At 47.2% G+C, this 22,405-nt stretch overlaps 4 protein-coding genes across 4 annotated transcripts in view; all 4 read right to left on the bottom strand.

The window, feature by feature from the left end:
• lig1 (ligase I, DNA, ATP-dependent) overlaps window positions 1–22,405 on the bottom strand; it is a 228,321-nt gene that overhangs the window by 90,210 nt on the left and 115,706 nt on the right. The gene's annotated exons all lie outside the window — the stretch shown is intronic.
• LOC308093386 (lactosylceramide 1,3-N-acetyl-beta-D-glucosaminyltransferase A-like) lies at window positions 12,852–13,934 on the bottom strand (the record flags this gene model as incomplete). The annotated part of the gene is made up of 1 exon (XM_080439722.1): window positions 12,852–13,934. One exon carries the CDS (start codon window positions 13,932–13,934, stop codon window positions 12,852–12,854), a length of 1,083 nt encoding a protein of 360 aa, XP_080295848.1.
• On the bottom strand, window positions 15,116–16,198 carry LOC308093385 (lactosylceramide 1,3-N-acetyl-beta-D-glucosaminyltransferase A-like; the record flags this gene model as incomplete). The annotated part of the gene is made up of 1 exon (XM_080439721.1): window positions 15,116–16,198. One exon carries the CDS (start codon window positions 16,196–16,198, stop codon window positions 15,116–15,118), a length of 1,083 nt encoding a protein of 360 aa, XP_080295847.1.
• Window positions 17,366–18,448, bottom strand: LOC308093384 (lactosylceramide 1,3-N-acetyl-beta-D-glucosaminyltransferase A-like; the record flags this gene model as incomplete). The annotated part of the gene is made up of 1 exon (XM_080439720.1): window positions 17,366–18,448. The coding sequence occupies one exon, from the start codon at window positions 18,446–18,448 to the stop codon at window positions 17,366–17,368; it is 1,083 nt and encodes a 360-aa protein (XP_080295846.1).

Genomic DNA, 22,405 nt, shown 5'->3' with positions numbered 1-22,405 from the left:
ATCCTAACAGTTTTTTTCTTAAAAACGTATGTTTCTATATCAGTGGTCCTCAAACTTTTTCATGTCGAGGACCCCCAAAATTATATGCATTTGGTCGCGGACCCCCATCTCAAAATATTTTGTAATATAGGGAACCCCAGAAGCAACGATTTGAAAAAAAAATGTTTTCCTTTAAAAAATATATATATTTTTTCAAATATTTGCAAATAGTTTCACGATTTTTCAAAAATAGCAGATCTAAAAATGACACAGATTCTTTCCCGATCTAAATGGGTTATGCAGAGGCAGAGGTAGACAGAGAGGTGCAGCAAAGGTACACCGAGGGAAAACTCCCCGAGAGCGAGAGAGAGAGAGAAGTCTTCTCGCGGAGCCATACTCCGAAGGATGTGGCTGAAATAATACATGAGCGCATCAGCTTGCACATTAGGGATATCGAGGGGGACAAGTCTTCAGATCGATTGTGGTTATTAGACTTGACGGGAATAGGCAAAGTACCTCGGAGGTTGAGCTAACATGTGAATGAGACTCTCTCACCTGTCTGGCTATGCAAGACTTGTCAAATCCGCTTCCCACGGGGGTTAGACAGCAACCTCCGCCGCATTCCTGTATATTGGGCGATGTCATTAAGCACCCGAAAGAATTTATGGAGCATCTCTCTCTCTCTTTCTCTCCATCTCTCTTTCTATCTCTGTGTGTGTGTGTGTGTGAAATGGTAATTTTCTTTGACTTTGAATTGTCTTCGACGGAACAGACCGTGCTGAGCATGTCTCCAATACTCCGGGGATAATCGGAGTCTGGGAATGCATCCCAACTCGTAGATTTTAAGGGATCTTGTCAAGTCTATCCGTGTATAATTTGCCGGCAATGTTTTAGCACATCTGTCAAAGCCTTGAGTGTGGCCCTGATCACACGGGCGACTTGGCAAGATTTACAGAAAGAGGAATGTCTTTTCTTGGGCTTCTGGGGGGAGAGCGAGCGAGCGGAGGCTTTCTATTGAATGTGGAGCATCTCGAAAAACTGCCTTGGGGGCTATAGTTGTGGGTCGAGAGAGGGGAGAGAGCAAACTCCGAAACGGAGGCGATAGAGAGAGCCACCAGGACACAGAGAGAGAGAGAGAGAGAGAGACACACACACACAGAGACAAACAGAGGCCAGTTCACATTATGGTCATAAGGCTAATGACAGGAGCAATGATCCAATAGAGCTCGCCACAGTCGCCGGCCCTTAAGTATGAGCCACTCAGTGTGCGCCACAGCTAAACAACCGTCCGCCGATCATAAACCAATCATAAAGAGGCCTCTTAAACACCCGGAACCCACTTGTGGAGCGTTGCGCCGCCAGGCCTTTGAACAATGGAGAGGGACATTAGCGTCACCGGAGCAGGAAAATGAGCGGTCGTAATAATAACAATATAGGACTCGGATTGGTTCAGGACCCGAGGCACCACCAGGAGACTAGTATAGGGTTAAACATGCATTAACCACTGGAACCCTGATTTGGGGCTCATTATAGACACAGATATGACAAAATATTACAACATTTCAAACAGCAGACATACTGTAGCAGATATGGAAGCGATTGCGACACATTTTGAGCTTATTATGGGTATGCTTATTTTTATAACATGAATTCTTAGTTTTTAGGACTTTTTATTCAGGTCGATAGGGTATGTTTCTGCACTGTTTGTTTTTGTTCTTTCATGAATTCTGCTGTCTTTTACTAGGAGAAACATAATTTCGTTTATTTCCTAACACTGCTTGCAGATGGAAAACAAATGACAAATAAAGCAATCTTGAATCTTGCCGTTTTCCTATTTCGTCATATGACAAAGTATATAGGCCTTAAATGGTTCAACAGATCATAGTTGTCATGGCACATGAAGGTAAAAACTCATAACGCATGTTATCTGCTCCCAGTGTTGCAATGCTGAATTAGAACGTGGTTGCACTGTATTTGAATGACGTGACGCGTACATCGCTTAACACCTACACTACAGGTCACACAATGGACAGTTGATATGCATCTAGACTAGAGGCTCATTCCTATGTTAATTTACCTGGTGTGAGTCCGGAGCCTTTGTAAGCTTTGGTGAGGTGTGAATTTAAAGGATCTACACCATGAATTTAAAAAATGTTTTCAATATTTAATATCATATTGTTTATGTCCCTCAAACGTTTTTCAAAAGGTTTGAGCCTAAATCATGCCTCAGATATACTCATTCCAACTAACTTCTCTCTGGCTTATAAAGCACTTTTACCTGCAATACCACATTGTCCTGATTTGCACGTGGTGCTATTGAGCCAGTTTGGATGCATGTTATCTCCTGGTTCTGAGCAGGAAAAAAAAGAAGATTTTTATTTATTTTTTTCTAAGTTGGAACTGAGAAAACGGGAGGGATTGTACCGCTAGTGACGTCACTTTCGGGGCTAAATCAGTTTGGCCTGTTTTGAGACCAATTTACATAAAACCCCAGATATGCTGTGAAAGCCTGAGTGCTCAAACTGGGGTATTTTTTGGGGATAGAAGAGAGGTAGGGGAGACCAAAAATACACAAAAAATAAGGAAAAGTTCAAATTCATGGTGTAGTCCCTTTAACACATTCCATGCCAGAGTTTAATATCATAATGTACTCACCACTGCCAGCGATTTATTGTTGTTTTTTAGTTTTTTTCACCCCGCCACAGACCTCGCTAAATACCTTATGATCGCGCGTTCAACTGTTTTTAGACACACAGGGTAGCTGTGTGAGTGGCCCAGAGAAGACATTTTCAATCGGCGACATTCCATTTTGCAGTAGTCGCAGTTTCTATTAAACAGTGTTCAGCGCGGAGAAAAACAACACCGAGATAATGGCGATTTAGCGGAAGCTTTAGAGCTTGGGAACGAAAATCTTCGATTGACATTCATTTCCGTTTCCGGTGTGCTACAATGAAATGTGTCACTGCGAGGGAGTGCTACAATGAAATGTGTCACTGCGAGAGAGAAAAAAAAAAAAGACCACTTCGCGTAGATCTACGCGACTGACACGCTGCGCTGTTATTTAGGTTCGCGTAAATCTACGCGATTGGCACGCAATGTGTTAAAGTTGTTTTAAATCTATGCGTGTGCCTGCATGCGTGTGCTCCTGGTCAAATAGGTTCCTGCACGGCGTGCAAGGCCGTCCCATGAGCAATGCAACCCTGTCTGCTCCACAGTAAACTCCTCAGTGTTAATGTAAGGTCATTGGGTTCAGTGACGGCACCGGGGGGGGGGGGGGGGGGGGGTGGCTCCACACAAACCCGATGGGGGGGGGCTCCTATTAGGGAATAAATAAATAAAATATACATAAATGTGTGAAAGACAATTGACTGACTTCTATGTAAACCGTACTATAAAATCATACTTGATGGATAATGCTGATAAATGATCTTTGTATATGTTTGTATACTCCACACAAACCCGATGGGGGGGGGCTCCTATTAGGGAATAAATAAATAAAATATACATAAATGTGTGAAAGACAATTGACTGACTTCTATGTAAACCGTACTATAAAATCATACTTGATGGATAATGCTGATAAATGATCTTTGTATACGTTGTTGGATCATTGAATCTCGTTTGTCGTATTAGTATTATTCATTATTGTTTGTTGCCCCTGCTCAAAAAGAGCCGTCACTGATTGGGTTCCATTTGGACCGTTGAATGCTCAGAGTTGTGCCAGCGTCAGCCCAAAAAAGCAACTCTTGTCCACAATTGGTGTTCATGGAGTTGATGGCACTGGGTACCATGACTCACCCACAGCCTGGTACAGTCCAGGCTCTGTGCTCTGAAGTGGAGAGGGTCCTAACTCACTAACCCATTAGGACCGGCGAGAACGCATCTGTGTGTCATTTTAGATTTCTTTGGCTATTCAAAAATAGCAGATATACAAACTCATAGCGCGGCACCGAGTGCCGCGCTATGAGCTTGTATATCTGCTATTTTTTATCGTGATTTTTTTTGCAAATCTTTCAATATATATATATTTTTAAAACAAACATTTGTAACTACAATCTTTGCTTCTGGGGAATTCTACAAATGTCTTCTAAATCCTAACAGTTTTTTTTTTTTTTTAACTTATGTTGCTATAATCAGTGGTTCTCAAACTTTTTCATGTCAACGACCGCCGAAATTATATATTTTTGGCCGCGGACCCCCATCTCAAAATATTTTGTTCCAGGAACCCCCAGAAGCAAAGATAGGAGTTACAAATCTCTCTATATATAATCAAAGATTTGCACACATTTTCACAATTAAAAAAAAAGATTTACAAGCTTTGTGCCACGCCACAAGCTTGTAGATCTGCTATTTTCTTAAAATAATTATAACATAAAATGACACAGGTGCGTTCCCGGTCTTAAAGGGCTAACTCACCAGAGAGGCCGGGCTATAAAGGGCGCTAAAAGGAGCCTGACATCATCAAAACCTAAAGGTTACTGGCCAACGCTCGGCGCTCCTCCTCAAGAAAAACACTATTGATATTCCGTGGGTTCAACCGGGGACAATGGCAGGGCCTGTGCCCCCCCCCCCCCCTGCCACCCCACCCCGCCCCTCTGTCCCTCGTGCCCCTGGCATGGCACAGATGTCACAGAGATCACCAAACAAACGGATGGAGAGATAGAGAGATGATGGAGGGATGGGGAGGAGGAGAAGAGAAAGGAGGAGGTGGAGGAGAGAACAAAATGCATTGTTCTCGCCGTGGAGAAAGGGGTATTGTGAGGAAGACAGATAGGGCCATGTGGGAGAACAGGGGGGGAGGGGGGGATAGAGGGAGAGAGAGAGAGAGGGAGAGAGAGAGAGAGGGAGAGAGAAAGTGACAGAGAGAGAGGGAGAGATAAAGTGAGGGAGAGGGGAGAGGGAGAGAGAAAGTGTGAGGGAGAGAGAGAGAGTTTAAGGGAGAGAGAGTGTGTGTGTGTGTGTGTGTGTGTGTGAGGGAGAGAGATTGTGAGGGAGAGAGAGAGAGAGAGAGAGAGAGAGAGAGAAAGAGACAGACAGAGAGAGAGACAGAGAGAGAGAGAGAGAGAGAGAGAGAGAGAGAGAGAGAGAGAGAGGACAAAGGGACACAGAGAGGTGAAATGTGTCATTTGTCATACAGATGTAGTGTTAATACATAACCCTGCTGTAGAGGGGACACTCCTAGAAACTTTTCCTGGGAGTAAAACAATCATGAAAAGAAAGAAAGAAAAGAGGAATTGTTTGTGGTGGTGTGTGTGGGGGGGGCGGTGGGTGGTGGGAGAGGGTGGCATTATTATTATTTCTTTTTTCACCCTCTGACATCCGAGTCCTCTTCAGTTTCCCTGTCTGTCATCCTCCGCTCACCGGCTCGTTCCGCATGCCGTCCCGGGATGGGGAGCAACGCTGATGTGATGCACCGTGTCATCTGTTGTTCTTTCACACACACACACACACACACACACACACAGCTGGCAGCAGTTACAGTAGTTCAGCATCACAGGCAGCTCTGCATGTTGCGAGTGCAACTCCCGCCCTCCCCCTCTCCTCCCCTCCTCCCTCCCCAGGGTGTCTTGCTCGGAAAACAGCAGATCTACAAGCTTGTAGATGGGCTGTGTTCCATGCGAGGCACGATGTGCAACTACGTATAAATCAAGGCTCTTCTCCCTCCTCCTCCTCCTCCTCCAGTGGGTCTTAACAGGTGACTTGATGCTTGGCAGCATCACGGCTGTGTGAGCAGGCTGGCGCCCGGAGCGAGGCGAGGCCTCAGAGGAGATGGAGGCCAACGTGCCGCGATGCCCCACGGGGGCCTGCTGTAGGTAAACATCAGTCATGCACGCTTTGACGCGCGCGCACGCGCACACACACACACACACACACACACACACACACACACACACACACACACACACACACACACACACACACACACACACACACACACACACACACACACACACACACACTTTTTATTTAAGTAAAAGCATCAATACTGCAATGTAGAAATACTCTGTTACAAGTAAAAGTACCGGTATTAAAAATGTACCTGAGTAAAAGTACAAAAATATTGGCATCATAATATACTTAAGTACTAGTAAAAGGGTTCATTATGCACAATGTACCATTTCACAAGTTTCCAAATGTATAAAATCCTTTCTACATTCTACAAGCTGAGCTTGTATATCTGCTATTTTCTAATAGCCAAAGTATATAGGGTTGAAGTGGTTAATGTATATGTTTTACAAAGTAACTAAAGTTTTCAAATCATTTTAGTGCAGTAAAAGTACAATATTTGCCTCTGAGATGTAGTGGAGTAAAAATACTGAAAACACACAGAACCAGGAGATAACGTGCATACAAACTGGCTCAATAGCGCCCCGTGCCAAACAGGACAATGTGGTATTGCAGGTGAAAGTGCTTTATAAGCCAGAGAGAAGTTAGTTGGAATGAGTATATCTGAGGCTTGATTTAGGCTCAAACCTTTTGAAAAAACGTTTGAGGGACATAAACAATGATATTAAATATTATTATTATTTTTTAAATTCATGGTGTAGATCCTTTAAGAACATTTTGGAAAATGTTCACCTGTATTTGACCATGTCCAAAATAAAGACGTCGAGTAGAAAGTGGTTAAAGGCTATAAGTCATGCTTGGTCAGTGTTACCGTTGAAAGTAACTAAAATAGACGCTTGGGTGCCCACCACCACGGAGGTTGTGGGTCCAAATCCACCGTGGTGCATCCGGCTTTGACAAGCGTCAACACGAACACAATTGGCCCGTTTTCGGGGGAAGGAAGCCGGGCGGGGAGAGTAATATCGGTCATTGCACGTACTCCTACGGGCTGGGGCGGCACCTGTCAGCGGGGAGTGTTGGGAGGGAGGAGTAGGACGAAGGCCCTACATCAGTAGGATACGACAGCAGTGACAACACCGAAATGTGTGTGATGAGGAATCAATTGGCATAACGACTAAATTGGGGAGAAAAGGGGGGGGGGAATAATTGGCTCCTCTAAAAAAAAGAAAAAGAAAAAATTTAATCAAATCATGTGGATTTCGGGTAGCCTGGCATTGGCCAGACTGACAACGTGGATTCACTCTCACGTTCCTCCCCGGGATCAATCTGGACTTCGGCCCGTAGGGAGCGACTATGAGAAATCAGAAAATGATTGTGATGCTTTTCACTGTTGTACGGACAGCAGTTGAAGCGCAGTCACTGATTGGCCCGATCATTTTCTGATTTCTCATACTCGCACGTTATCAGTCTGGCCAATGCCAGGCTAGATTTCGGGATCCACCTGGGAACATCGTGGCTCCCATGTGGGTCTCTGACTTCACGTGAGCAGCCCTGTGACGTCAGTCGTCTATGACATTAAGACTCCAAATTTGGGCAATGTTTCAGCCTGATCCTAACCATTTTGACTTCCATTATGAAATTACAGTTAAATATTTCAAAATGTATTAAAAAAATATCCCCAAATTTGTTTTTTATAAATCGGCCTCCTGGTGGCGCTATAACAGGCCAATCTGAAAAATGTGGGGCAGAGGTTTGGCTTTGGCATCCAGGGAGTGCCTAACAGTGTCGGGGATTAGCTGTTCACAGACATACACACAGACGGACCCACGGACGGATGGACAAACGGACGGACGGACAGGGTGCAAAACATACTCTCGCCATGCCTTTCGGCCTGGCGGAGACAATGAAGAAAATGTTTAAAGTGGCCTACAGCAGTGACACAAGAAATCTGGTGCTGATCAGACCGGCGATTCACGAGATAATACCTCCAGACACACACACAGACCAACCCCTGGCTAGACTTCCTGCAGAGCCACCATGTAAAGACAAGACAAGACAAGACAAGACAAGAAAGACATTTTTCAGTTAATCGGTTGTTCTCAGCCAACATATAGGCCAAGTTAGGCCTAAGTACGGAGCTCTAGACGACCCCACAGTCACACAAAGAGCGAGGGAGGCAGGCATCAAGTGATTTTCCTCACAATGGCACACGTGCACAAATACTGTATGAGACTGAGAGAGACACTAGCTGCAGTCAAGCCTCAGAGAGTCATTTGCAACAAAAGCTCACGCTCACCCTGTCCTCCACACAATAATATGGAATTGAATTCAGAAACACATTTGCATTTTCAATATTTCATGCTCTGTCAGCTCTTTGATTTCCATTAGCTCTTTTTTTTGGGGGGGAGGGGGTTGTTTTGTTTCTTTTGTTGCGTTCCTTCACACCGGCGACGTTAAATGACAGCTTAAACTGAACTGTACAGCTGGCAATTTTTATTTGAATTCCAGATTTTTCTGCTGTAGTAACAACCAGCCAATTGCTTTAAAAAAAAGAGGTGATAGCATGCGGTGAAGATGACATTCAAAGTGAGCGATACGGCAGGTCGATGTGCCGGAGAACAAATTCACACGCTGTGTGAGAAAGAACAAGCTGCACACGTTCACAAACAAAACGTGCAAATGGAAATTTCAGAAGATGTACCACTTTCAGTGTCAACCTGAGATCCCTATTTTTGGGCATGTCAATGTAGGCAAAAAGTTGAGTTTTTTAACCCATTAAGACCGGGAACGCATCTGTGTCATGTTTAGATTTCTTTGGGCTATTCAAAAATAGCAGATCTACAAGCTCATAGCGCGGCACCGAGTGCCGCACTACGAGCTTGTAGATCTGCTATTTTTGAAAAATCATGAAAATTTGTGCAAATCTTTGAATATATATATTTTTTTAAAGCAAACATTTTTTACTCAAATCTTTGCTTCTGGGGGGATTCTAAAAACGTCTAAATCCTAACAGTTAAAAAAAAAAAAATGTTGCTATGATCAGTGGTTCTCAAACTTTTTCATGTCTAGGACCACCCAAAATGATATGTATTTGGCCGCGGATCCCCCATCTTAAAATATTTTGTTCCAGGGACCCCCAGAAGTTGTAACAGAGTTAAAAATGTTCCTTTAAAAATATATATATTCAAAGATTTGCACACATTTTCACGATTTTTCAAAAAGTAGCTGATCTACAAGCTCATGGCGCGCCACTCTGTGCCGCACTATGAGCTTGTACATCTGCTATTTTTGAATAGCCAAATAAATCTTAAAATGACACAGATGCGTTCTCGGTCTTAAAGGGTTAAGTATTCGTCTTCAACAGAGTATATGAGGCCTAAGTGGTAATCAGGCAGAGAGAGAGACAGAGAGGGAAAAAGAGAGAGAAATAAATCTAAAAGAATAATGAATGGATCAACGGAGGACAGACAGGCAGAGAGATAAACAACTATACACCACACTGAAAGAGCAAGCAAATCACACAATCCTGGATGTCTGCCACACCATGGCATTCTGCTCGACACCCCTCCATTCTTTCAGCCGAGACACATGGGGACAGTGAGCCCACACACACTTCCAATCCACACACACACACTCACATAACGATGCGCTAACCAGCAGTCATGCAATATGCACGGTTAATGCATACCGAGGGAATCAAACAGGCTCTCCTGCCATCAACGAGGAGGGGGGAAATGCACGACCACGCTTACTGCGTGTTCAACAAAGCCACCAACAAAATGGAGCCACCACCCATAGACACTGGATGCACGTCCAAAAAAATGACCGCACACGCCAAGGAGCTGCATGTTTCTAAACCCTGCCGTGTAGACCTTGCACACACGCCATTGTAGAGGAATGTACAATAGTTTTTTTACCAACAACAGTATATCTTACAGCAGTGGTTTTCAACCAGTGGTCCGGGGACCACCAGTGGTCCTTGAGGAGGTTCCAGGGGGTCCCCAGCCAAATTAATAGTTAGGAACTAAATTCACCCTTATGTGTCTGTAACTCTGAGAGTGTACAAATGGAACCAAATGGACCCTAACGGGTCCATTTGGTTCCATTTGTACACTCTCAGAGTTAAATAAAAACTAACTATGATGATACAGTGTATAGATTGGGACCCCCAAGAAATGAAAATGGTTGAGTCCCTGGAATATCTTTTGAATAGGGGGTCCGTGGGCTAATATGTGTCAATTTGGGGGTCCTTGACGTGAAAAAGGTTGAACACCACTGTCTTACAGCATTCATAGTGTCAAAATGTACCGTGTATATATACCAGATCGGTGATGAATGCGATCGAATAGCTTATTACTGTGTATACTGTAGGGCTAGGATATGAGTCCATTGGCCCATAGAATATCTTGACTCTGTAGCATTTACAATTTACAATTTTGGCATCTAGCAGACGCTCTTATCCAGAGGTTACCTCTAACCCCAATAAGCAAGGGGCGTCTGATGGAGGGGAAAGGAACTGGTTGGAATAACGTGTTCCTTCCACGTGCCACGTCCAACCGGGAAAACTCCCCCCCTGTCAGGTGATAAGAAGCGGCTTGCCAGCTCCTCATGCATTGAAGGAGGCATGAGCTCAGTTCTGGGCTCTCCTCTCTCTCAGAGGGAGAGTAGCGCCCGGGATTATAGGCAATTGGCACTGGGTGGAAAAATGGGTTACAAAATCGTGGGATAAAAATTTTGAAAAAGAAGAAAAAAGTAAGGTAATCACATGTAGTGCCTCAGTAAACTATAGGATCACAGGTAAACCAAGAACCTAGCATCAATCTAAAAACAACATAGGCTACTAGCAAAATAGAAATCTGACCGTACCTTGAAACTATAGGCTACCAGGTAAAAACAATGAACCTAGCATCTGTTTAAATAACATGCTATCTAAATGACATTTTTAACATTGTGGTGGTCACGAAAAAGATCCTTAAGCAGTGGTGTAAAGTTACATTTTGACATATTTTTACTTTAGCATTTCCAATTTTCAATACTTTTACTTCTACTCCACTACATCTCAGAGGCAAATATAGTACTTTTACTCCGCTACAATTATTTGAAAACTTTAGTTACTGGTTACTTTTTGGATTTTGATTATCTCACAACACAAATGGAGAGGTGTCCCTTTTGGAACCTCAACCTCTTAGGTACTACTCACGGCCAAAGCACTGCTCCACTTCTCTCCCAACTTGCTACAAAAATCGCTCATGCAAAAGTATAGAAGTACTTCTATTTTATTTTCCACCTTCACATGTGTCTCCTTTTATAATAATCATAAAGTGCTCTATATTTCAGCTCGCAATTTACTTCCGGGTGTTCCGTTTTGAACAGCCAATCATCTGCGAGATAGTGAGCACGGAGAGAGAGAGAGAGAGAGAGAGAGAGAGAGAGAGAGAGAGAGAGAGAGAGAGAGTGAGGGAGGGAGGGAGGGAGGGGGAGGGGGAGAGAGAGACAAGGAGAGGAGGGGGAGGGGGAGAGAGAGACAAGGAGAGCATGTGTGTGTGTGTGTGTGTGTGTGTGTGTGTGTGTGTGTGTATGTGTGTGTGATTTTCAGCGTTCGCTGTTGTGATAACTATTAAACAAAAACTTTCAAGTGACGTTTATAGGGGGAAACATGATGAAAGCATTTGTTTTCGCATTGGTAGGTCAGGAAAAAAATTATAATACTATAATAAAATTAAAATTACATTAAAAAATATATATCTTTTTTTTTAAAACTACATTCAAATGGCAATTTTAGCATTCGATTTACAAAAGAGAGAGACACAGACACGGAGAGAAAAAAATACTCGGGGGGTGGGGGGGGGGGGGCACAACACGGCCGATCGATCTACACCAGACTTTTCATAGCGAGCGTATGCGTGGTGCGCACAGCGCGTTTGTTTAGATCCAAGTGATTATCAATGATACCGGCTACACCAGGCGCGCGGATACGCTGTTATATTATCTTATTAATTCATTCGAACTCTGTAGAACTTCTCCGTGTTGTGTGTGTGTGTGTGTGTGTGTGTGTGTGTGTGTGTGTGTGTGTGTGTGTGTGTGTGTGTGTGTGTGTGTGTGTGTGTGTGTGTGTGAGAGAGAGACACACACACACTGCAGGCAAAGGGGCGGGGGGCCGGGTGAAGTCAAGGCACAGACGGGTCGCCTATGTTGTTTACGGACAAAGGATGTTATGAGACACAACAAAAATTAAACCTGCCTTAACAGTTGCGTGCATTAGCACACAATGAGGCTAAAGGAAACATTCTGTCTAAATCACTAAATCTCCAGTTTGCTAATTCACTACTTCTACTACTACTTCCCTATTTCAAACTCAATTTCTCTAAATATTAGACACTTTCACGCCAGCCTACCCAGCCAGCACGCCCATTGCGTCCCATATGGTTTCAAGGTGGGCTAAACCATATGGGCCCCATGTCGGCAATGTCAGCGGGATCCACTTGGGTCCCAACTGGGATGCCCATGTGGGATATAAGTGGGTTCTATCTGGGCCTTAGGTGGGTCCCACCTAGGCAATTCTATGTGGGACCAAGGTGGGTCCTAACTGGGTTGCCCATGTGGGCTATAGGTGGGTCCTACCTGGGCACTAGGTGGGCCCCAACTAGGCAACTCTATGTGGGACTGAGGTGGGTCCTAACTGGGTTTGCCCATGTGGGCTTTAAGTGGGTACTACCTGGGCCCTAGGTGGGCCCCAATTTGGCAATTTATGTGGGGCTGACATGGGACCCATATGGTTTCAAGGTGGGCTGAACTATATGGGCCCACTTGGGCTTTCCCGTGTGGGCTATACGTGGGTTCTACCTGGGCCTTAGGTGGGCCCCACCTAGGAAATTATATGTGGGACCGAGGTGGGTCCCAACTGGGTTGCCCATGTGGGCTTTAGGTGGGTTCTACCTGGGCCCTAGGTGGAACCCAACTCTATGGAAACTAACGTTGCGATGGGAACGATGTACAAAAAAGAATTTCACCCACTTTTTTACCTTGTAAACCTGTGATGTGACAATAAAACTGATTCTGATTCTGATTCTGATTCTGATTCGCAATTACTCAAAGGCTGCCCTACACGGGTAGGTGTCACGGTCACCCCTGTTGGGTTTACACAGGAGAGCCTCTTTCACCAACTTGCAGTCCGACTTAGAGGCGATCTGCTGGACCTGCGGGTCCGTCGCCGCCTTCCAGAGGTCATACATGTCCTGGCCGTGATGACCGTGCGAGTTCATCATCTGCCTGTAAATGCACGGGTGGTAGGGCGCCTTGAACCCCCCGTTAAAGAAGTCATGATGCTGTGGCGTGACGCCCACGATGTTGGCACAGATCCCCATGACCACGTCATCCATGTGGATAGAACCATCGAGTGTCAGCGTGGCTTGGTAGATCTTCTCCACTACGTCCCTGGAAACCACGTACCCATTACCTGACGTGAAGTCGGGGAAGGTCGACCACTGGTACATTTCGTAGGGCAAGTAGTACTTGCTGTTCCTGTCTCGCATGGGCCTCTCTCCATGCCACACATGGCCGAGCCACAGGTCGGTGACGTTCCTCTGGGCCGCGTCCTGCAGGTGATCCACCAGGTTAGGAGTGTGTACGAAAGTGTCGTCGTCGGCCGTCATGACGAAGCTCGCATGGGCGCACCGTTGGCGTGCCCAACGGAACTGCATGATGACTTTCAGAGTCAGGGTGCGGAACGAGTCCGTGAAATCCTGCTGGATCAGGTCACCGTGGAGGCGGTCCTCGCGCTCCAGATCCTCCTGGACGCTGCCGGAGCTTGGCGCTCCCAAAGCGAACAGAACCTTGACCGTGACCCCCTTGGAGCGCCGAATGTACGCCTCGTTGCCCCAGGTCGACCTGATGGCCACCCGCCGGTCCGCGTGTGCAGGGGCACTTTTGATGAAGAGGAGAAGATGGACGTCTTCTCCAGAACACACGTCTGGATGGTCCAGCAGGTACTTGAAGTTGGTGAACCGCTGAGCCTGCTGGGGTGTGACGGTGAAGGCCTCTTTGATGAAGGAGAAGGCGTCCGGATCATCAGTCACAGCCAACCCAACCAAACCCAACAGCATCGCCGTGGCGATCAGCAGCACACAGGTGCTGATTTCACGGCGCTTGACTTTAAAAATCCTGAACATAATCTTACCTCTGGTCTTCACAGTGGAGATGCTATGTGTCTGACTGTCTGTGCGTTAAGCAGCTAAATGAGTGGTTTTCTCACCTTTATAGGGCAAGCGTGTGATGTCACTCAGTAGACAACATATGACTCCAAATTTGGGCTGTGTGTGTGTGTGTGTGTGTGTGTGTGTGTGTGTGTGTGTGTGTGTGTGTGTGTGTGTGTGTGTGAGTGTGAGAGAGAGACACACACACTGCAGGCAAAGGGGCGGGGGGCCGGGTGAAGTCAAGGCACAGACGGGTCGCCTATGTTGTTTACGGACAAAGGATGTTATGAGACACAACAAAAATTAAACCTGCCTTAACAGTTGCGTGCATTAGCACACAATGAGGCTAAAGGAAACATTCTGTCTAAATCACTAAATCTCCAGTTTGCTAATTCACTACTTCTACTACTACTTCCCTATTTCAAACTCAATTTCTCTAAATATTAGACACTTTCACGCCAGCCTACCCAGCCAGCACGCCCATTGCGTCCCATATGGTTTCAAGGTGGGCTAAACCATATGGGCCCCATGTCGGCAATGTCAGCGGGATCCACTTGGGTCCCAACTGGGATGCCCATGTGGGATATAAGTGGGTTCTATCTGGGCCTTAGGTGGGTCCCACCTAGGCAATTCTATGTGGGACCAAGGTGGGTCCTAACTGGGTTGCCCATGTGGGCTATAGGTGGGTCCTACCTGGGCACTAGGTGGGCCCCAACTAGGCAACTCTATGTGGGACTGAGGTGGGTCCTAACTGGGTTTGCCCATGTGGGCTTTAAGTGGGTACTACCTGGGCCCTAGGTGGGCCCCAATTTGGCAATTTATGTGGGGCTGACATGGGACCCATATGGTTTCAAGGTGGGCTGAACTATATGGGCCCACTTGGGCTTTCCCGTGTGGGCTATACGTGGGTTCTACCTGGGCCTTAGGTGGGCCCCACCTAGGAAATTATATGTGGGACCGAGGTGGGTCCCAACTGGGTTGCCCATGTGGGCTTTAGGTGGGTTCTACCTGGGCCCTAGGTGGAACCCAACTCTATGGAAACTAACGTTGCGATGGGAACGATGTACAAAAAAGAATTTCACCCACTTTTTTACCTTGTAAACCTGTGATGTGACAATAAAACTGATTCTGATTCTGATTCTGATTCTGATTCGCAATTACTCAAAGGCTGCCCTACACGGGTAGGTGTCACGGTCACCCCTGTTGGGTTTACACAGGAGAGCCTCTTTCACCAACTTGCAGTCCGACTTAGAGGCGATCTGCTGGACCTGCGGGTCCGTCGCCGCCTTCCAGAGGTCATACATGTCCTGGCCGTGATGACCGTGCGAGTTCATCATCTGCCTGTAAATGCACGGGTGGTAGGGCGCCTTGAACCCCCCGTTAAAGAAGTCATGATGCTGTGGCGTGACGCCCACGATGTTGGCACAGATCCCCATGACCACGTCATCCATGTGGATAGAACCATCGAGTGTCAGCGTGGCTTGGTAGATCTTCTCCACTACGTCCCTGGAAACCACGTACCCATTACCTGACGTGAAGTCGGGGAAGGTCGACCACTGGTACATTTCGTAGGGCAAGTAGTACTTGCTGTTCCTGTCTCGCATGGGCCTCTCTCCATGCCACACATGGCCGAGCCACAGGTCGGTGACGTTCCTCTGGGCCGCGTCCTGCAGGTGATCCACCAGGTTAGGAGTGTGTACGAAAGTGTCGTCGTCGGCCGTCATGACGAAGCTCGCATGGGCGCACCGTTGGCGTGCCCAACGGAACTGCATGATGACTTTCAGAGTCAGGGTGCGGAACGAGTCCGTGAAATCCTGCTGGATCAGGTCACCGTGGAGGCGGTCCTCGCGCTCCAGATCCTCCTGGACGCTGCCGGAGCTTGGCGCTCCCAAAGCGAACAGAACCTTGACCGTGACCCCCTTGGAGCGCCGAATGTACGCCTCGTTGCCCCAGGTCGACCTGATGGCCACCCGCCGGTCCGCGTGTGCAGGGGCACTTTTGATGAAGAGGAGAAGATGGACGTCTTCTCCAGAACACACGTCTGGATGGTCCAGCAGGTACTTGAAGTTGGTGAACCGCTGAGCCTGCTGGGGTGTGACGGTGAAGGCCTCTTTGATGAAGGAGAAGGCGTCCGGATCATCAGTCACAGCCAACCCAACCAAACCCAACAGCATCGCCGTGGCGATCAGCAGCACACAGGTGCTGATTTCACGGCGCTTGACTTTAAAAATCCTGAACATAATCTTACCTCTGGTCTTCACAGTGGAGATGCTATGTGTCTGACTGTCTGTGCGTTAAGCAGCTAAATGAGTGGTTTTCTCACCTTTATAGGGCAAGCGTGTGATGTCACTCAGTAGACAACATATGACTCCAAATTTGGGCTGTGTGTGTGTGTGTGTGTGTGTGTGTGTGTGTGTGTGTGTGTGTGTGTGTGTGTGAGAGAGAGACACACACACACTGCAGGCAAAGGGGCGGGGGGCCGGGTGAAGTCAAGGCACAGACGGGTCGCCTATGTTGTTTACGGACAAAGGATGTTATGAGACACAAAAAAAATTAAACCTGCCTTAACAGTTGCGTGCATTAGCACACAATGAGGCTAAAGGAAACATTCTGTCTAAATCACTAAATCTCCAGTTTGCTAATTCACTACTTCTACTACTACTTCCCTATTTCAAACTCAATTTCTCTAAATATTAGACACTTTCACGCCAGCCTACCCAGCCAGCACGCCCATTGCGTCCCATATGGTTTCAAGGTGGGCTAAACCATATGGGCCCCATGTCGGCAATGTCAGCGGGATCCACTTGGGTCCCAACTGGGATGCCCATGTGGGATATAAGTGGGTTCTATCTGGGCCTTAGGTGGGTCCCACCTAGGCAATTCTATGTGGGGCCAAGGTGGGTCCTAACTGGGTTGCCCATGTGGGCTATAGGTGGGTCCTACCTGGGCACTAGGTGGGCCCCAACTAGGCAACTCTATGTGGGACTGAGGTGGGTCCTAACTGGGTTTGCCCATGTGGGCTTTAAGTGGGTACTACCTGGGCCCTAGGTGGGCCCCAATTTGGCAATTTATGTGGGGCTGACATGGGACCCATATGGTTTCAAGGTGGGCTGAACTATATGGGCCCACTTGGGCTTTCCCGTGTGGGCTATACGTGGGTTCTACCTGGGCCTTAGGTGGGCCCCACCTAGGAAATTATATGTGGGACCGAGGTGGGTCCCAACTGGGTTGCCCATGTGGGCTTTAGGTGGGTTCTACCTGGGCCCTAGGTGGAACCCAACTCTATGGAAACTAACGTTGCGATGGGAACGATGTACAAAAAAGAATTTCACCCACTTTTTTACCTTGTAAACCTGTGATGTGACAATAAAACTGATTCTGATTCTGATTCTGATTCTGATTCGCAATTACTCAAAGGCTGCCCTACACGGGTAGGTGTCACGGTCACCCCTGTTGGGTTTACACAGGAGAGCCTCTTTCACCAACTTGCAGTCCGACTTAGAGGCGATCTGCTGGACCTGCGGGTCCGTCGCCGCCTTCCAGAGGTCATACATGTCCTGGCCGTGATGACCGTGCGAGTTCATCATCTGCCTGTAAATGCACGGGTGGTAGGGCGCCTTGAACCCCCCGTTAAAGAAGTCATGATGCTGTGGCGTGACGCCCACGATGTTGGCACAGATCCCCATGACCACGTCATCCATGTGGATAGAACCATCGAGTGTCAGCGTGGCTTGGTAGATCTTCTCCACTACGTCCCTGGAAACCACGTACCCATTACCTGACGTGAAGTCGGGGAAGGTCGACCACTGGTACATTTCGTAGGGCAAGTAGTACTTGCTGTTCCTGTCTCGCATGGGCCTCTCTCCATGCCACACATGGCCGAGCCACAGGTCGGTGACGTTCCTCTGGGCCGCGTCCTGCAGGTGATCCACCAGGTTAGGAGTGTGTACGAAAGTGTCGTCGTCGGCCGTCATGACGAAGCTCGCATGGGCGCACCGTTGGCGTGCCCAACGGAACTGCATGATGACTTTCAGAGTCAGGGTGCGGAACGAGTCCGTGAAATCCTGCTGGATCAGGTCACCGTGGAGGCGGTCCTCGCGCTCCAGATCCTCCTGGACGCTGCCGGAGCTTGGCGCTCCCAAAGCGAACAGAACCTTGACCGTGACCCCCTTGGAGCGCCGAATGTACGCCTCGTTGCCCCAGGTCGACCTGATGGCCACCCGCCGGTCCGCGTGTGCAGGGGCACTTTTGATGAAGAGGAGAAGATGGACGTCTTCTCCAGAACACACGTCTGGATGGTCCAGCAGGTACTTGAAGTTGGTGAACCGCTGAGCCTGCTGGGGTGTGACGGTGAAGGCCTCTTTGATGAAGGAGAAGGCGTCCGGATCATCAGTCACAGCCAACCCAACCAAACCCAACAGCATCGCCGTGGCGATCAGCAGCACACAGGTGCTGATTTCACGGCGCTTGACTTTAAAAATCCTGAACATAATCTTACCTCTGGTCTTCACAGTGGAGATGCTATGTGTCTGACTGTCTGTGCGTTAAGCAGCTAAATGAGTGGTTTTCTCACCTTTATAGGGCAAGCGTGTGATGTCACTCAGTAGACAACATATGACTCCAAATTTGGGCTGTGTGTGTGTGTGTGTGTGTGTGTGTGTGTGTGTGTGTGTGTGTGTGTGTGTGTGTGTGTGTGTGTGTGTGTGTGTGTGTGTGTGTGTGTGTGTGTGTGTGTGTGAGTGTGAGAGAGAGACACACACACTGCAGGCAAAGGGGCGGGGGGCCGGGTGAAGTCAAGGCACAGACGGGTCGCCTATGTTGTTTACGGACAAAGGATGTTATGAGACACAACAAAAATTAAACCTGCCTTAACAGTTGCGTGCATTAGCACACAATGAGGCTAAAGGAAACATTCTGTCTAAATCACTAAATCTCCAGTTTGCTAATTCACTACTTCTACTACTACTTCCCTATTTCAAACTCAATTTCTCTAAATATTAGACACTTTCACGCCAGCCTACCCAGCCAGCACGCCCATTGCGTCCCATATGGTTTCAAGGTGGGCTAAACCATATGGGCCCCATGTCGGCAATGTCAGCGGGATCCACTTGGGTCCCAACTGGGATGCCCATGTGGGATATAAGTGGGTTCTATCTGGGCCTTAGGTGGGTCCCACCTAGGCAATTCTATGTGGGACCAAGGTGGGTCCTAACTGGGTTGCCCATGTGGGCTATAGGTGGGTCCTACCTGGGCACTAGGTGGGCCCCAACTAGGCAACTCTATGTGGGACTGAGGTGGGTCCTAACTGGGTTTGCCCATGTGGGCTTTAAGTGGGTACTACCTGGGCCCTAGGTGGGCCCCAATTTGGCAATTTATGTGGGGCTGACATGGGACCCATATGGTTTCAAGGTGGGCTGAACTATATGGGCCCACTTGGGCTTTCCCGTGTGGGCTATACGTGGGTTCTACCTGGGCCTTAGGTGGGCCCCACCTAGGAAATTATATGTGGGACCGAGGTGGGTCCCAACTGGGTTGCCCATGTGGGCTTTAGGTGGGTTCTACCTGGGCCCTAGGTGGAACCCAACTAGGCAATTTTATGTGGGACCGAACCTTATTGGACAGACAGGGGGACAAACACACAGGGACAGAGACAGAGGGGAGCACAGGACACTCAGTGTTGCCATGTCCTCTGATTATAAGCGAATTTGCCTTACTTTTCACCACAGTGTTGCCATGTCCCACAATTATAAACGACTTTGCCCTACTTTCACGCAATACTCTCGCTCACACTGTGAGGTGGCTGTAAGGTGGATCTGCGATGCGAAGTGTACGACGCGTCACGCTAGATGTGAGGGCCGCGCAGCGGCCCGAACTTCTAGTTATTACAAAACATACATTAACCACCTCAGCCCTGTATATACATTTCGCGCCATTTGAAAAAAGCCGATGTACAAGCTCACTTGTGAGCTTGTAGATCTGCTATTTTCAAAAGATATGTATACATTTTATACATTTGAAAACTTGTGAAATGGGACATTCTACTTTTTGTACTTTAAGTAAATTTTTATACCAATACTTTTGTACTTTTACTCAAGTAAATATTGAATTCCGTACTATTACTTGTAACAGAGTATTTCTAAATTGCTGTATTGATGCTTTTCCCACCACTGTCCTTAAGTAGTAACAACATGTTATTGAGTGGTGTGTGTCTATAGGGCAGCCACAGGAATGGGACTAATGCAGAGTAGTGCTGCACTGTCCTCATCAATGTCACTTCCTCTCGATTCACTGACCCCATGAGTTGTAGCATCCCCGAGTTTAGTGGGACTTCCCAGCATGCCTCAGGAGGAGGACACTCCCATTTTACCATGGGAATGAAGAGAATGTGTGTTATGTCGTGTTTGTTTGGTATTTTGTTGTATGGTGTTTAACCGTGGAGTTGGTTGGAGTCACAGTCTCTGTGGGTTAACCCCAAGGGGCCAGCCTGACATATTTACAACTAGAACTAGGTTATTGTGGCCTCCTGGTGGCGCTATAATAGGCCAATGTGAAAAGGGTGGCATTTCTGCCTCTGTCTAGTGGGAATGTGCGTGCATTCATGATTTGAAGCATTTTGTTGCAAAAATGTGTTTTGCTAAATTAAACCTGCTGGTGGCGCTATAATAGGGTAAGGTGAAAAGGGTGGCATTTCTTCCTCTGCCTATTGGGAATGTGCGTGCAAATCTTCACAGAAAGCGCACGCTGCGTTCATGATTTGAGACATTTTGTTCAAAATGGACCAATCCTGCAAACTTTGTTAGCCAACCTTAGCCAATCAGGATGGAATATGACATATCAGACAGATCCGTCTTGATCACATGACTATAGAGATACTGTGTACCGATTTGCGTGATGTTTGGATAAAATCTGTAAGAGTAATATCCAAAAATGGGTTTTGCACAAATCGGCCTCCTGGTGGCGCTATAACAGGCCCATGTGAAAAATTTGAGGGAGAGGTTCTGAATTGGCACCCAGGGAGTATGTGTGCACAGTTTCGCAGCGACCGGGCCAACGGTGCCGGAGATTAGCCGCTCGCAGACAGATGGACACACGGACACACGGACGGACGGACAGGGGGTAAAACATACTCTCTCGCCATGCCTTTCGGCCTGGCGGAGACAAAAATCAAACAGATCCGTCTTGATCACATGACTATAGAGATCATGTGTACCGATTTGCGTGAAATTTTTATAACATCTGAAGGAGTAATATCCCCCAAAAAAATTACAAGTCGCCCTCCTGGTGGCGCTCTAAAAGGCAGATGTGAAAAATGCAGGGCAAAGGCTTTCGCTTGGCCTGGAGTGCACATTCAAAGTTTTACAAAGATCGTGCAGTTATAGGTAAGTACACGAATCGGCCTGCGTGCGTGCGTGCGTTTGTGTGTGTGTGCACGTGCAGTCACGCACACACTTGTATAACTATACTTGTGAGGATTGTTTTATGGTAAAAAAAAATGGCTTTAGCGTTAGGATTACTATTAGGAAAACATTGGGGTTGGAGTTAGGATTAGACATTCAAAGGTTTGGGTTAGGGGCTGGACTCTGGAGTTTAGAGTTTTCTCTATACTTGTGCTACGATGTCACACACTGAAAATAGCTGATCAACAAGCTCACAATAAGGATGCTGCGTGGGGTTTTAGTGGTTAAGCTGGGTTCTACAACGTGTGGCCCTCAGGGGCCCCCTGGCCAGCAGTAAGCTGGGTTGTACAACGTGGCCCCTGGTGGTGACCATTCTCATGGCAGACCCCTGAACAGTGTTTGTGGCACGTTTGGTGCGGATCAGAGCAACAGTACGTCTCAGAAACCCTTCATTGGCTCCTGGTTGCTGCCCACACAGAGTACACAACACTAGGGGCAGCAATGGCACAGGGGTAGAGGGGCCGGTAGAGCGATGTTCGATCCCGGGCTCAAAGTGTCCTTGAACAAGACACTGAACCCCTAATTGCTCCCGATGAGCAGGTTGGTGCCTTGCATGGTTTCCTCCGCCATCGGTGTATGAATGTGTGTGTGAATGTGTGTGTGAATGTGTGTGTGAATGGTTGAATGTGTGTATGAATGAGTGTGTGAATGTGTGTGTGAATGTGTGTGTGAATGTGTGTGTGAATGGATGAATGTGTGTATGAATGTGTGTATGAATGTGAATGTGTGTGTGAATGTGTGTGTGAATGGGTGAATGTGTGTATGAATGTGTGTATGAATGTGTGTGTGAATGTGTGTATGAATGTGTGTATGAATGGGTGAATGTGTGTATGAATGTGTGTGTGAATGGGTGAATGTAATACACAATCTATGTAAAGTGCTTTGGATAAAAGCGCTGTATAAATGCACCATTTACAACACTGATGTTGGTCTACAAGCAGTGGCGTAGATTGACTGTATTTGCCGTGAGTTTTTGTATCAAAAGGGCCC

This window comes from Gymnoscopelus braueri (genome assembly GCF_963280865.1).
Source record: "Gymnoscopelus braueri genome assembly, chromosome: 10".
Classification (NCBI taxonomy): domain Eukaryota; kingdom Metazoa; phylum Chordata; class Actinopteri; order Myctophiformes; family Myctophidae; genus Gymnoscopelus; species Gymnoscopelus braueri.
This window is presented reverse-complemented; position numbering and strand designations above follow the sequence as displayed.